This window comes from Ixodes scapularis, unplaced genomic scaffold, assembly GCF_016920785.2.
Source record: "Ixodes scapularis isolate PalLabHiFi unplaced genomic scaffold, ASM1692078v2 PGA_scaffold2__306_contigs__length_199485367, whole genome shotgun sequence".
Classification (NCBI taxonomy): domain Eukaryota; kingdom Metazoa; phylum Arthropoda; class Arachnida; order Ixodida; family Ixodidae; genus Ixodes; species Ixodes scapularis.
In genome coordinates, this window is record NW_024609857.1 from 11,333,597 (window position 1) to 11,349,747 (window position 16,151).

Here is a 16,151-nt window from a genome sequence, read left to right on the forward strand (position 1 = left end):
TGTTTCGTTTTCGTGTGTTTTTCTGCGTTATCCATGGTGGAACGTGCAACTTCATTTAAGACGTTACGCTGTAACGCCAACAAATAGAAAACATGTGTAAATCCCTTTACATATAAAATGTTTTAGGATACTTCTTAGACCTGATAATCACTCTGGATTACAATCATGGGGCGTGTTTTACCATGGACCACAACAGTGCGGCTTCGTAAAATACATACATCCGCACCAAGTAGGAAAGAAAGCATTCTCACGTTCTTTTCAAAATTTAGAACAAAAAATCAACCGATGAAAAAAAAAAAAAAAAAAAAGATTATCGCGATAAAAACGTTAATTGATTGATCGGAAGGTTAATCGCCCAGCGCTAGAATTTACCAATATCATTTTTTCGGGGATAAACACACGCATGCATCACTACGTCCCCGAAAATAATGTATATATAGCGGGTATTAATATTGCCTTTTTCGCCATTTATGCCGAAATAAAGTCTCTCTCTCTCTATCTCTCTCTCTCTCTAAAAAAAAAAAACCTGCACTATAGTTGAACAAAGCTATAGTGAGGATAGTGCGTGCTTCGCTCACCTTCTTTATGTTGAAAAAAGAAAAAAAAAAAAAGAAGAAACCGGGGGGGGGGGGGGGGGGGTACAAACTATTTTTCCATCCTGCTAATATGTCAGAAAAAAAAAAAAAAGGCCGATTCGGGTTTTATTTAATTTTTCTTTCCTGTTAAAGTTGTTACACTGGAAGGAAGACGAATTTCTCTTCTGGGTCCTTCGAACATTCGAGTTTTATTGAGGTCACTCTTTAGCAAAACTTGGAAGATCGACGATGATTCTTGCCGATAGTAAATCGAGCCTTTTCAGGAATGCGCGCCATCTGGGTTTTTCTAAAACTGTTTGACTGTTTCATTTTGCCATTTCTTCGCTTTATATAAAAATGTTCCCCACCTCGTACCCCACCTTGTGTAATACCCTGAGGGCCTTCGAAGTTTAATAAATGATGATGATAGTGATCCAGTATATACGGGTAGAAACCGAGGGAGAGGAGGATACGAGGGTTGCGTCAGGGTTCGGCGTCAACTCGGCCCAGCTCGTATTGGATACGCATGTAACGTCAGCGTTCGGCGAGGACTCGGATCCAATGACACGCTTCCCGTGCCCGAGAAATGGCGACCGCCTTTGTTGCGTGGTAGAATTTTGAAAAAGGTGTCTATTGTTATCAATTTTTGCGTACGTAAACACTCCGTTGGTCCCGATCACGTGAGAGGCATTCCTTCTTTTCTTCCTCGCAAATTTCTATGTACACCGTTCTGGGATTTCTGCTCCCGCGCAACAGTCAACCGCCAGCGTTGTTGCTGACACATTCTCCCTGGCTACTGACCGCTCTGCGTGCTTCATCTCCGTGTGCTGCTGCTACGATTAAAATATAGTGATTCGCAGTTTTCGGCTTGCTGAACCCCATCGGGATTGTGCGCGACACGACGGGCGATTTCATCCCGAGATCAGCCGCAGTCATGCGATACTACAGTGAAGGCGTGCATCCAGCTCCCTGTACGCCAAGAAAGACTCTATTAAAGAAAAAAAGAAAAAAGAAAAAGGACACTTTCTGATAGTGTCTGCTATGCTTATCGGCACGATGAGAGCGGCAGGGAGGCCTTTGATGGCCTGTAGCTTAGCCGGTTGGTTATCCATGCTTACTGATTACCAGCTGAACGTTAGGAAAAGCGACGAAGAGAGAAAGAAACACACTGCTGGACTATCAACCCTTTTTTTATAAACTTCCTTTTCCTCAACCCAATCCTGAGAAGAATCAAACAACGCAAAAGAAGCCCCCAACGCCTTTCGCAGTGGTCCCGTATGTTCACGGCATTACTCATCGATTAAAAAAGATCGCCGGCCGACAAGGCATCCACGTTGTGTGCTCCGCCCCCAACAAGGCCTACGCCATGTGCCGTAGGGTGAACCGGAAAACCGCCCAGAACGGGACGACGACCTGCAGCACTGCGCATCGAACACCCTACGCCCCATGCGAAAAAGAAGTTGAAACTAAACATTTGAGAGAAATCTCTCTGGTTGGGGAATACAATAATTAAAATATGGCAACCAACCAATTCCTAAACATGTAGGGGCCCTACGTTTCGAACCGACTCGGTTCTTCGTCAGGGGCGACTGTGGCCGTTGAGGAGCGACGTTTTTCGATCTTCTTTTTCTTTTCTCCTTCTTCTTTCATGAATATGGCGAAGCCCGTTCACATACACTGTTGGTAAAGCACCAAGACACCTATTTATGTTGCCTGGCGTCGTTTGAATATGCCAGGACTCGACGAAAAGCCTATGTCGGTTGTTAGTCTCTGCGTCGATAATGCTGGTGTTGTCGAAGTCAATCCGGTGGTCTTTGACTTCGCAGTGCTCGGCGACTGCGCTGCGCTCGTGGTCGAGCTTGCGAACGTCGTTTTTGTGTTGGCGTATTCTTTCATTAAAATTCTTTGTCTCGCCGATGTAAGTGGCTGGACAATCTGCACAAGGGATCTTATAAACCACGCCCTGCGTTTTTTCTTTCGGAGGGCGATCTTTTGGACGGGGCATGAGTAATCCAAGCGTGGACATCGGCTTGTGGGCTACGCGGATTCCTTCTTTGGCTAGCACGCGTGCAAGCGCCTCGCTTGTTCCTCTGATGTAGGGTACGCAGATGCGCGAGGTTGGGCGTGGCTGCGTACAGGCTTGTGGTTGCTGTTGTCTTTGACCTCGAGCTTGACGACGGGCAACGCGTTGGATGAAGGTGCTCGTGTATCCGTTCTTTTTCAGATCAGCACGGACGGTTTTTTCTTCCTTTCTTCTGTCATCCTCAGAGGAGCATATAGCCTTCGTCCTAGACAGCAGTGTCCTAACCACCGATGCTTTGTGGCAGGCTGGGTGATAGGAATCAAACTGGAGATAACGTCCAGTGTGCGTGGGCTTCCTGTAGACTGAAAACTTCAAATTTTCTTTTTCTCTTCTCACGAGCACGTCCAAAAAAGGCAATGAATTGTCTTTTTCAAGTTCCGCTGTAAATTGGATAGCCGGTTCGATGGAGTTGAGGTGTGAGAGGAATCTGTCCACTTCAGATCTTTGAAGGATGCAGAAGCAGTCGTCCACATACCGCACAAATATTTTGGGCGCAGTGGCGAATGACTGCAGGGCCTCTTCCTCAATGGCTTCCATGCACAGGTTAGCCGTGGTAACGGAGACAGATGCGCCCATGGCGGTTCCGCTGGCTTGTTTGCAAGCCAGGAGTTGTAAGGAGTTGTTTACAAAAGGAGTTGTTTACAAGATCCCAGACGGGCAGGTGCATCAACGACCGCACCAGAGAACATGCAGCCTCTGTGACGGCACTAACGTCGGCGGGCCACCTTTCGGCACATTGTCGGGCCTGCAAATGTGCTCCTGATTTCACAAGCGTCACCGTCCTAGCAAAACACCGAAAGCAGCTTGGAAGGGAGCTCCTTGAAGCGTTGGCCATTGAGGAGGGGGAGGGAGAATGCGTCAGTGTTGCCTCCATTGTGCTTTTGCCCAAAGAAAAAATGTATCTGAAGAGAGCGGCACCTCGGATGAACCAAGTTGGGACCCCGTGACTCCAAGATCCGACCGAGTAAAACGAGGGTGACACTACCGAAAGTATAAAAGACAAACAAACAAAAAAAAATTTAAGATTTGAAAGTCGAAGAAGACAAAAACTCCACGGATCGTGAGGAAAAAAAAAAAAGAGGAAGTTTCTGTCTAAGGTCCGACTGAAGTAGTAGAAGCTACCCCTTTGGGATGGGGAAAGTCGAAGAGGTGGAGAACACCACGGTTCGTGAGAAGAAAAAGGAAGTTTAAGTCTAAGCTTTGACTGAAGAAGAAAAAGCTACCCTTTTAAGGATTGGGTTGAGGAAAAGGAAGTTTATAAAAAATGGGTTGACAGTCCAGCAGTGTGTTTCTTTCTCTCTTCGTCGCTTTTCCTAACGTTCAGCTGGTAATCAGTAAGCAGAGGCCTTTGAGTTTGTCCCGTCTCCAGCGCGAGCTCCCTACCGATAACGTTTTAACGCCTCGTGAGCTTCGAGCGTGTAAAAGCAGCCAAAGCACGGCGGAAGGCAAGGAGCGCGTGCTGTAGGCCGGGCTTCTGAAAAAGACGCCCTGCCGTTCTCATCCTTTCAGTGACAATATTGCTTTCAGCTATGTAAGTAAGAAGTTTTTATAGGTTCCATATACTCAACACATATGTGGTCACTATGTATACACTTTATAATAACCGCTCCTCTCGAAAATAAAGACATTGCCTAAATTGGAACCTTTCTGCATATAAGCAGATATCATTGCAGAAAAAGAAATGGAAAATCAAACGATTGGCGATTTCGTTCTCATTTATCACCGCGCACCTGTCTCCGCACCAGCGTGTAAGATAGACAGGTGGGGAAACGGCCCATAGAAGCCTACCGCAGCGCCGTGACCGGATCGTGTACTCGTCTGCTTGCGGTTACCCCCGCTTTGCAACAGATGGCGCTGCGGCGAGACGAAAAAAAGTCGGAATCGGATTTGCGTGGAGAGTGCGCCAAATAGACCGAGAGTACGACAGTCCTCCATTGAAAATCCACGAGAAACCATCTCCGTCAGTTTAGCCGGTCGCCACCGGTCGCCCACCCGGAGTGAGGGTTCGCGGTGCTGCACATAGATGGCGCCACAAAAAAAAATAGAAAACCGAGGGGTACACAATCCAGTCGCTCATTTGGCTCTCGTTTTCCCACCTGTCTATCTTACACCCTGCTCCGCACTTCGGTGATGGAACAGTGACTAGCACTGCAGCCTTTCTTGATGGGTGCAAGCATAAATAGACGTAAGGCGGTAACTCGAGAGGGGTACTTTTTCTACGCTTGTCACTAACTTGCTTCACGTTCCCAGACACAATGCTTACAAAGAGCGCGTAACGCGTGTTCAGATGTGGTTTCTGCATCTGTAGTTGATGGTTGTTTTGCGGAGGCCACGGGGCCCGGGCTTTCTGTTCGCGGATAAAATTACTCCATTTACTTTTCACTGATAAAAAAATGTTTCTGGAAGCTAACTGGGGGACACTAAGCATAGGCGTCATTCTAACCTCCATAACGTAGACAGATGAAAATTGCATGCCGCTACTGCATCTTTTCTTTATGCCGACTTTTCCTAACCACTCTCGCCTAACTTCTTTCTTCTTTCTCTTCTTCCTGCCCTCATTCTCCGCTCTTTTAGGTCTGTAGCCCTCGACAGTCTCACCCTACTCCCTACCATGTCTTAACCAACTCACTAACATTGCCGCCGCCCGACAATGTCGAACACCACGGAGCTCTTCACCGTGCCGCCCAACTCGACCGACGTCAACGCCACGTCGCCGCTACTGCCGAAGACAACCTCCGACCCGTCGGTGTCCCGGAACCCAGAAGAAGGAGGTTCCGGGTTTCTCGGCGATGCGGGTCCCGGCATGGTCATCTTCCTGGGAGCCCTGGCCGTTGTCACCATCGGTGTCATCGTGCTGCTCTGCGTCTCCGTCTGCATCACGGCGTCCAAGAGGGCCAAGCGGAGGGCCCATTTCCGTAACAAGATCCGGAACCAGTGTCCGCCGTGTCCTGAATGCAACGAGCCCTGTAAGGAAAACCCGGACGTCTACCACGTGGACATGTGCGACGTCCACGGGCCGGTGCCTCCGCCTCCCATGCCGAGTGTCCAGGAGGAAGAGGAAGAGGACACGGCCGGGAATCCCTTCTTTGCCCGGGGCAGAGAACGACCGGACAGACCGGAGAGGTCGGCTGGCGGGGACAGCGGAGTGTCTTCGCAAGCGGGAAGGACCCCGGATCCGTTCAGCGCTGAGCCGGAGGACGACCGCGACAGCGTCCTGGTGTCCAAGCCCAAATTCTTGCAGATGCCCGTCGGCTTGTTCAGGGACAATGCCAGGGTGGACACGAAGCAACTGTTCAGGGAGAGTGTGGACGAGGGTACTGTTCTTCCGGTTCCCGACGAAGGGGCGGGTGGAGAGAAACGGACAGAGGAGAGCAACTCCGTGGTGGACGCGACAGCTGCCAAAGGACAGTTGAACAGCGCATTCCAAAAGGATGACTTTTATCAGTAGAAGATAAGAGATCCTAATAGCACGGTAGATACCACTGGGCGGAGGTAATCCCCTTGTGCTCGTTTTATGCATGCCGACCCGAATCTGCCCCTACACTGTTGTCCTCTGTATCTGAGGCTTGTTTGCACGTCACTGCATTTATTTTCTGCAAGTTGGAACTAACTATATTTAATGGCAACTTTTGGTGACAGTAAAGCAAAAGCTATGGGCTATGGGCGCCCGTGCGCTCGCCTTCATTGAGCGTCGATCAAAGCTGTGTACGCACACTCTTCTCTTCTCTCTTTTTTTTTTCTTTTTTTTTTTTTTGTTGAAATGTTGCATACATTTGTTTTCGAGTACACACTGTGCTAAAATGCTGTAATGAGGGTTGTCTGAATTTCTGGTATCGAAGAATATCACATTACAAGGTCGTACCCTGTATACTGTAAAGTCACATCTAATCCGATCTGAAGAAAAAAAATAGTAGTACGAATTTTTTAGTTGGTATTATAAGTTATCAAGCATCTGAGGACGCCTCTTGCCTTGTGGATAGTGCCGCGATAAGGATGTTACAAAGATATGGCGGAATGATTTCTTATAACGTACACTTCTACATTTAAGTTCTGTGCGTAGATACCTTGGTTAATTTAATATACGGTAAGTAGTACCAGCCGGTTTCCAGAAACACTCACTGATGATTAAAACAAAGCCCAGCAGTAGTAGCAGCTGGAAGGAAAACAATTGAAATGGAACCTGCAAACGAGACTCAGAACCAATTTGGGAGCTGACGTTTTGCTAAGACAGGTAGCTTCTTGAGGATTTCTTGATTCGCTGATGATCAGCCAGTGAAGTCGCCGCAATCGAGACGACCCTGACATGCTTCTTTGCAAATGTGCTATCCTGATATATATTTATAATGTCCGCTTTTTGCGCAGGAGTGCCTTGAGGCGTCAGACCATCCGCGGCCATGATCTTCGGCATCGTCTTGGGCATCGTGCTGTTCGTCAGCATCAGCATCACGCTGATCGGGCTGTACGTGGTGTTCAAGCGCTTCTGCTCGGACACCAAGGACTACGGCATGATCAACGCCAACTCGACCATCAAACACGGCCGCCTCTACCCGGTACTCAACTACAAGGACTGCGACGACGACGGAGCTGGTGGTTCGGGCTCGACGACCCAGTGCCTGGACACGCAAGACTTGGATATTCCTGAAATCAAGGTACCAGGAGATGACCACCATGGGGACGGAAGCTGCTCGCCGCTAGGCCTCGAGAAGGAACCGGACTACGCGTCGCCCGCGAGCCTCACCAAGCCGTACGGCAAGGACCGTGACGTGCCCGAACCGTCGCCGCCGTCCACTTCGACGCCGTGGAAGCCGACGGACGAGCCCCACGCGAGCAGCAGCGCCGTTGCAGACCATCCGTCGAGCCACGTCAACGAGGCGTTCCACAACGGCCTCGAGTCGACCAGTGGTTACAGTGCGCACGTCTCGCCGAGCCGCAACGACGGAGACGATGACGGTGAATAGGAATGGCCAAGTCATGGTCATGTTCGCGGTTTGAGACGACATCACGAGGGACTGCGGTAGGATGTCGTCTGCTCGTTCGGAAACGAGCTAAATGTAGTCTGACATGACGAGACGACTCTCAAGAATCGCCTTCCAGGCGACTAGCTTAGACTCATCTTCAAGTGGTATCAGGTTGAAGCACTTTTTCGGAGACTTTGCCAGACGTTCCTTTTCGACGGATGAATTGTATTCAACTTGGTCTGGCTTGTGTGCAAGTATTTAATGTTTGGTTTATGTTATATGGTCCATCACTGGAAGCCAGGGTTCCGGTATGCATACATTGATGATTAGCGACGAGCGTATATGTTTGGAGCTTTTGTTATGTATTTTAAAATCTACGACGAGTTGTCTCCGATGGAAGTTTTGATACGACTCATTGTAAGCTCTTCGCTGAGCGCTTAGGTACTTGTCACAGATCTCATCCGTCGCGTGAATGCATCTCAATGTTATGAATAATATACCATCAGGTGAACGAGTGGGGAACACGAGTTTTTGTAATGGTTATCGCTTGCGGGCTTCCGGAGAGTACTGTAAAACAATGTCGAGCTCCCTTTTCAGCTTTTTGCGACTTTTAATGGAATTTCGAACGCTTTTTCCGAGTTCTATAGCGCTACATTTACTCGAACTCAAGTGCCATCCGAATGTACCACAGGCCTTCAAGTTGTTGACAAACGTTTTTTGCACCGTTGACCTCCTCACCCGAAATGACCACGAAGCGACATAACTTTTTTCATCGATGTGGAGTAGTATTTTATATGCCACGCTCACCCTTTTCGGGATCGTGTCTTCGCGGAGTTTACTGAATTTGGGAAGCATATAAAGTGACGTTAATTTCCGGATTTTTTCGTATGTAGGACGTGCTAAAAAGATTATGAACTGATTTCAGCCGGTGCTCATAATAATCTCTTAACGTTAATCGCTTTTTTGTTTACATGCGCTGGTTAATTATTAAAAAAAAAAAAAAAGACAAGTTCTTTTTTTTTTCTTTGCTTTGAAAACCGACGATCAGGTGTACGAGTTTCGTTCAGTACCACTACTACCAGTACAATTAAGATCAGCTATGGCTAATAGGCTCATTCGGACATGCTGACTGTGGAACAGAAAGTGGTGTACAATGAAGCTATTCTAGTGACAACAAGTAACAAAAAAAAAATATATATATATATAAAACTTTCAACATTATACGTTTAGTAGGTTCTGGATACGTCACTAGAGAAGCGGGATTACATCACATTTGACGTAATCTCCCAAAAAAATAAAAGAAATCATCTGGTTCCCCACCTTCAGTGTCCGTTTCACGGCCCCTTTAAACACCAAAATTAGTGGAGAGTTCTTTGTTTTCTTTTTTTGCCTCTCGAGTTGAAAATAACTCATGATATGATTTACGTTTAGAGGTTGTTATCCTGGGGGACAGTATAAAACCCTACTCTTGTTAACTTTCTATTTACACCAAGTTTTCTAAGGGTGTAACTTAGTGCATTCTCTTTCTCTATGGTCACTAAAAGGATGAGAACGACAGGGAGGAGGATTTTCAGTCGTCCCACCCTCAGCGCGAGCTTCCTACCTTCGATAATACTTCGACGTCTCGTGTGAGCCTCGAGCCAAAGCACGACGGAAGGCCACAAGCGCGTGCTGAAGGCCGGGCGTTCGAAAGAGACGCCCTGCCGTTCTCATCCTTCCGGTGACAACGGCGTCTCTCCGCCCTTCGTTATTCTGCAAGGCGCATCTCCCGGGCTAGTACCTTTAACTCGCCCGTCCGTGTGTCGTCGGGGGCGCAAGTTATTCGGGTGTGGCCTTATTACCGCTGGGGGATGGCTTTTTCGTGGACTGTTGTAACAATGACCGCTGCCATTAACGCTGATTAATTCTCAATGTGTCAACCTTGTATCGTTTTTTTTTTTTTTTTTGTGCTATTTCTGGGGGATAAAGGAGTTGTCCACCGCTACAGTTTCTGGCGCCCTTGCTGGATGGTTCCGCGTGCGTGTCCGTGTGTTGTGTTGCTGCGCTGTCGAACGTATACTTTATACATCGAAGCAGGGATTAGAGACTTTTAGTCGATCGTTCCGATAACGACTGATAACGATACGACGCCGTGCGCAAAGGCGTCGGCGGTGTGTCGGCTATCGTTATCGGAATGATCTACAAAAACTCCTTATCGAATAAAAGCATCAGTGAGAAGGCGAACTTGCTGGATGGACATAAGACGTTTCGTGAGATCAATATATCATCCAAATTAAGTTCTGTTCAAATATATTTGAATTTAATGGCACGTTTTGTATCGTCCGTACCGTAAAAATAAAATAAAATTCTTACTAAGAAACTAGAAAGAAAAAAAATTATGTTGCACACACCGGTCCCCACGTCTGCCCACACCAGGTGTGGCCGGTGGGCACTGCGCCTGCGCAGAAACCAGATCGGGAAGAAGAGAAGCGTCTGCGCATGCGCAGTGCCGACAGCAGCGCCACCGCAGTGCCGTGACGTCAGAGTTTTGGGTTGTTTGCTGTGTGCATGCTTCGCCAATAAAAGGTCGTTTGTAGTAAACGATATCGAAATGACGACGTCCTGCCGACTTGCGAACGAAAGAAATTCGTCAGGCCTGAATAACGTTCGTACGATACATAAAAAGGCATTGGAAGCCTACGGAAGTTTTCCGCGTTTGTATTCCCGGTGAGAAGCTCGCCTGGGGGGCGCTTATGTTTTCCTCACTATGGGCAGTGCATGTGCTACCCACGCGGTTATCTTTTAATTTTGATAGTGTATACAAGCTTGGTAATGCACGTGCCTGCACCAGCAGATTAAGTTGAGTTATCCTCACTCTGGTTTGTGAAAAAATTCCACCAGGCGGCGATGCCCAAACTTCTCGCCGCGAATATGCGCGCAGGAAATTGCCGCAGTTATTTTGCAAAAAGGTTTAATGCGATCGCTTGAAACTTTCTTTTAATTATTCCAGACATTTTTGGCCCGGAGTCATAGTCGGGGTGACCATGTTGGCATCCAGTTATTATGGATTATCCCCCAACCCCTCTGAATCTCACGATATCTTAGGCTTATTTATTTGCCTATCTAGATGATAAACGTCGTCCTTTGGGGGTGTATACAGTAGGGGAACGTAAGAGATAACCAACAAAACAAAGAATAAACCCCTCACCTTAGAGCAATGTCACGATTTCATTAGTGAAGAAATTCACGACCAGGAGGAGAGCGGAACCGTATTTCGGTTCGAGGTACGCGACCAAACGATGAAACATTCGGTCGCGAGCACGATGGGTGATGAGAAATGTTTGAACGGTGCCACCTCGCCAAGGAACAACAGTGGCAAAGGTTCGCTCGCATTTCTGACAAGCGCCGTGAGATGGCACAACACGTCTGGGGTGGTAGAAAGCCGATGAGAGCCACTTGAACCGATCCTTATTCGCGCACACGCTTACAAGGGTTCAGATTTACTTCAGATTTCTTCGGTGAACTGGTCATCCTATGGGTCAGTAATATCGCTCAGTGTGTAAACATAAATGGACGGATGGTGGCGGATTCTTTGCACCGGACAGTAACTCGCGCCACCTATGCCTGGGAATATCTACAGTGTACCCCTCCCCTTCACATTTTGCTCTAAATACAGCATACCGTTAAATCATGTAACCCACCAATATGGTATGATATCACACTTCTCTTGATCTTTTCCATCAACCTCCTAACCTCCTCTTCATTAGCGTTTAAAAAGTAGGTCCGGGTCCCAATGCAACCAAGATTATGAAGATGAAGGCCGTCCCCATGAAGCGCTCTGGACCGAAAGGGAGTTTTCAATCGAATAGTCTGTTCAAGGTATGCCATGGGTTCGAACCGCTCAACTCAGTTAGAGGAAATTTTTCGGCCCGCCGTTTTAAGTGTACCGATTCCAGATGCATAGGGACTCCTAAACCTGGTAGCGGGATACCCAGAGCAGGGCTTGGCACTGGTACTATAACGGTTTTCCGGCTCTATTGCACAAAAGGAACCCGGTGACAAGCAAACAATCTAAAAGATTTCTCTAAAGTTGCGGTCACAGTGCTCATAAATCATACAAAAGACAGTCTGCAGACGCTGTCTTGAGGCGCGTTTCTTGGATGACGGCCCTGTCACGTGGGTCATACACAAAACTGTCTGCAAACATGTTTCGAAGCATGCTTCGAACATTCTTTGGGACGTGTCTGCAGATGCTTCTGTCACCCCGTCTGCGACGAACACCGCGTCTTTTGTATGATGTATGAGCCGTCTGCTATATCAGCCCGCTTATGGCAAAAGACCAGAAGCCTCCTAACCGGCTGCAATTTCTCTGTGTACCATCATCCCGCGTCTGCTCTTCGAGGCGACGAACCTAGACCTCGGTCGGGGACGCGCGAAGGCAACACGCAGGATGCGGCTCTACGGTTTCACTGGTGACAGCAGAGATGCGGACGGGTCGGGAGACCCGAATGGGAACGTGACGAAGACGAGCTTCCGGCATGGGCGCGTCTGCTCATGGAGGGTAATGCGCCCGAGAGAGCAACCCCGGAGCGTTTGTGTCCGATCCGCATGAGCTATTCGAGCACGGAAGGGGCGGCTGGCTTGTGCTAACGGGCACCGCGGGAGGTCCCCCGACGAGCATCCAGGGAGCAGCGCCTCTTGGGCCTAATCGGTGACGTCACATCTGTCTCCCTTGGACGGTGACTGGATCGCCTCCTGCAGGTAAGCTCCCCTTGCTTCGGTTCGTGCCGTGGTACGCGGTCAGTTGATAGCCAAGGAATGTACGATGTACGTGGTGCAGCGTGGACTTGGCTTTCAGTTGGACCAGAGAGCAATGTGCGAGCACGATGTCCGTAGCTTTTCGAGGCACTTCTGCACCAACCCACCCTTGCCGAGGCCCCTGGCTTTGTGGCCAGCCGCGGCAAGTCGTCATGCTCGAGGATGACAATTTCCAAGCTCTAAACAGAATCAAGGCGAAGAGCTTCCCAAGGAAGCTCTTAGCCCTTTGCTGGAACACTTTCGCTCTTACTTTTCTAGCTTTACCGAAACAGGAGTGTCAGTCTTGAGATATTGTGTAATCGAATATGAGTCCGCTTCAGTGATACAATCAGAAGTCAGTCCAGTAACACGTTTGTAGGCTCTCCGCTTGTCGGTGCAGTGGCCAGTAACGTTTGAGAAATGCTTGCAAGCCGGCCTCGGTGAAGCGTACGAGATGTACTGTACTTAGAAACGTGCCTTGATGGTTTGCTTGAAACATCAAACCATCCTGTACGTAAAAAAACAAAAAAACAACTTATGGGTACGGACTTGAATGCTGACACTGGAATGGGAAAATGCAGGGTTAGATAACGAAGGTACGGCGGTCCTGGAGTTCTCACGTCTGCCACCAGCGGTAGAACCGCAATCGCACACAGGTATGTGCACGACAAAACCTCGAGCTAGTGTGAAAAAACACTTTTAACCAACGTCAATCAATATAAATTTTGTGCACATTCATTTCAAATGCACAGGCGGACGCAAAACAGGCAGACGAAGCCCACCCACAGCCCTGGAAACTAAATACTCTACGCAAATTTCACACAAACCCGCAAAGATGATTAATCAATCGTTTACGCTTCCTGCAAGCTCTGCCCTGCAGTGTTGCCCCAGAATCCCTTGAGGGCCTGCATATCAATTAAGAGTTCTCGTTACTCTGTTCACCGAAAGTAATCAAACCTCTCGTTGTCCAATGCAGTCAAAGGAGCATGGAGAACCTGCTGCTGTGGTTCGTGCTGCTCATCGTGGTGGCGGCCTGCGGTCTCTTTGGTTCCTGGATGCTCTGCAACGTGCGCTCCTACCTGGGTCAACCCAACAGCATCGTGAGCGTCAGCAGCCGCAGTCAGATGCGTCACCCGTTGTTCGCCGACGAACCGCAGTCTCCGGCACCGGACGTCCGCCGAAACGGGCATCACCACGCCCGGCAACCGCAGCCTCAGCCACCGCCTCCACCAGCGTTTGTGTACTATCCCGGCGACCTGCATCGCTACCCGTTTCCACCGTACTTCATCGAACCACCGATCGACTACACCCCACCGTCCACAACCACGCAGCCCAGGAGACACGGCAGTGTGCCGTCCCATACCGTCACGAAGAAGACCGTGGTCAACTTTCAAGAGCACAGGAGCTCCAGTTCTCCATTCTGATTTGTCAGCAGCGGCGAAACTGGAAGATCGGCTCCACTGTATGGGCGCCTGGCTGCCCGTGCCCTTTCCAGTGCAGATGTTGCCCTTTTGAATGACACCACTTGAGCACCAATTATGGATGTCGAGATACACTGTGCCGAAGGGCCATGATGAACGCCACAACGTGATACTGTGCTCTCTAACCGATGTTGTAGCTCTTGTATTGCTCTCCAGACCCCTACCGCTCGCAGAAAGACGATGGATGGTGGTAGTGATGATGATGATGATGATGATTTATCAAGATTTCCTTTAGAACGGGGTAGTGACGAATGCTATTTCGTACCTCTTGGAATCTTGGAATGGAGTTCGTGTGTAAAATAAGCGAGGATTTACAAGCACGTGGTTATAATTGCAAATATTCATGTCTACTTGGATTGATGCGGTATAAAAGTAATGGCTAGAAGATATACGTACTACCACATTAAAGCGACATATTTTGAAGGCCCGGTTTGCTTGTCTGTGCACAGTTGGGGTTGGTTTCAGTAATGTTTGCTGACCATATGTTTCCATAACCTGGATTTCCACGTAGCAGAGGTCTGTCTGGAAGTAATAAAAATAATTTATGCTATGAAAGAGGCGTCTCATGTAAACTCAACAATACATTGGAACTCCGCCCCCCGCGCTGTTTGCCATTACAGAAGATGCACTTGTTGTACAAGGAGCGAAACTTATCAAACGCGTTGGTTTCTTTAACTCAGAGGATTCAATTTTCAATAAATCGATTTTCCCGGCTTTTCGAATGTGTGTTGCCGATATATTGTTGCATATAGGGCGGGGGGGGGGGGGGGGGGTACCAATGGTGGACGCATATTTGAATTTCAATTTCATGTTTTCGGTTTTAAGCTATTCAATTAATTTTTTTCAAATCGTGTGCGTATTTTGTTTTTATACCGACATTTATAAGTGGGATTTCGTGTGCGCGGAATTCATTTTTTTTTATTCGGAGGGTGTTTTTTGGAGTTTATTTTTTGCTGGAAATTCGGGGTTTATAGGAGTTTATTATGTTAGATTCCCAATTTTTCGAAACTCGGAGTTTAATTTTAGCCTGTTCTTATATTTCTTTTTTTTAATAAAAATAAACGATTCCTCGACAAAATCCTACACTAAATCCGAAGAAAAAAAATCACCGGTACCGAATTTCTGCAGCTGCACTTGGCATTAGCGCCGCCTTTGCAATTCGCGGCACCCATTGTCCCACGACAAATATTGAAAACGGCGTCACTTCATAAACGTCGGTACTTTGAAAAAGCCAAAGTCCTGGACGCATAACACATTCAGCTACCCTTCCCATTCAATGATAACTACAGGTTCCCAACTTTCACTTTCATGAAATCACTACACCGCCCCCCCCCCCCCCCCCTCCCTTAACTCCGAGGGGAACAAATGGTATGGTTCAAACTGGAAGTAGCTTTCGTTGTGGTCCAGAAATTCATTGACTCATTGTGCTAACCAAACCAAAAAAAAAAAATTGAAATAAAAAAAATGTTTTTTTTTTGTTATTAACTCTGTGATCTGACTTTTTTGCCTTTTTATTTTGCCATCGTGACCTCGATATTTTGAGGTCTTCAGATAAATCCGAATTGACGACAATTTTACCGGCGAGCATTTTTCGTAGTTTATCGGATTTATTGTGTCATTAGAGCGCGCGTCACGAGAGCGCATGTGCGCGCCCTGGGAGTGATCGATATTGGGGTCTTTACGCGCGTATGTTTTTACGGAGCTGAAATTTTGACACCCAACGGAGTCGCATTTCGAACGCTAGATGTTATTGAATTGGCTGAGTACGCAAATTGAGCTGGGCGAAAGTGACACAAGCGTGTTGAACGCAGCGGTTTGCAGTCATTTAAGATAATTTCTTTTGTTCAGGTCATCTATCCCGAGCTGTTGTCATCGCTGCCGCTTATAGAGTGCTATTTTTAAAATCTGTCACTACTTTCGCTTTCGAGACAGTTCTGCTTGTCATTTTTGTCCCCCAGAAACAAAATTCGATACGATTTATATATCAATATGGGTGGGGGAAAAAAATCGTTTTGGCAATAAGTTTTCTTTTTTTTGGGGGGAGGGGGGGGGGGGAAGGGGGGGGAGGGGGAGGGATTACACATTTTTGTTATTTACTGAGAGTAAGCCTACAGGAGCCCTACCGTGGGCGCAGGTGTTACATGATTATCATGCTTAATTCTGGCAAATGTCGGGAAAACGTCGAATTCGGAACGCGCTCGAAATCAATTCGTTCGTTCCTATGATTAATGACGAAATATGAGCTGCACTCACATATTGTGCAGTGCTGGCTGTCGCG

The 16,151-nt window shown here is 47.8% G+C and overlaps 3 protein-coding genes across 3 annotated transcripts in view; all 3 read left to right on the top strand.

The window, feature by feature from the left end:
- LOC8043021 overlaps positions 1 to 10,224 on the top strand; it is a 35,076-nt gene extending 24,852 nt beyond the window's left edge. The window contains exon 2 of the mRNA XM_040499656.2: positions 7,021 to 10,224. Within this exon, the coding sequence (XP_040355590.1) occupies positions 7,053 to 7,616 (564 nt within the window). The 5' untranslated portion in view covers positions 7,021 to 7,052 and the 3' untranslated portion in view covers positions 7,617 to 10,224. The remainder of the gene's footprint in view (positions 1 to 7,020) is intronic.
- LOC121046028 lies at positions 5,291 to 6,106 on the top strand. Its single transcript, XM_040499655.2, has one exon. The coding sequence runs from the start codon at positions 5,309 to 5,311 to the stop codon at positions 6,104 to 6,106; it is 798 nt and encodes a 265-aa protein (XP_040355589.2). The 5' UTR covers positions 5,291 to 5,308.
- Positions 10,225 to 13,378: 3,154 nt separating the features above from the next.
- LOC121836332 (retinal homeobox protein Rx-like) lies at positions 13,379 to 13,816 on the top strand. Its single transcript, XM_042291209.1, has one exon. It carries the CDS (start codon positions 13,379 to 13,381, stop codon positions 13,814 to 13,816), a length of 438 nt encoding a protein of 145 aa, XP_042147143.1.
- Positions 13,817 to 16,151: the final 2,335 nt, after the last annotated feature.

What these genes read in the sequence shown, in the direction of transcription:
- LOC121046028 (XM_040499655.2), top strand. Translation starts at nt 5,309, where the DNA reads ATGTCGAACACCACGGAGCTCTTCACCGTGCCGCCCAACTCGACCGAC.
- LOC121836332 (XM_042291209.1), top strand. Translation starts at nt 13,379, where the DNA reads ATGGAGAACCTGCTGCTGTGGTTCGTGCTGCTCATCGTGGTGGCGGCC.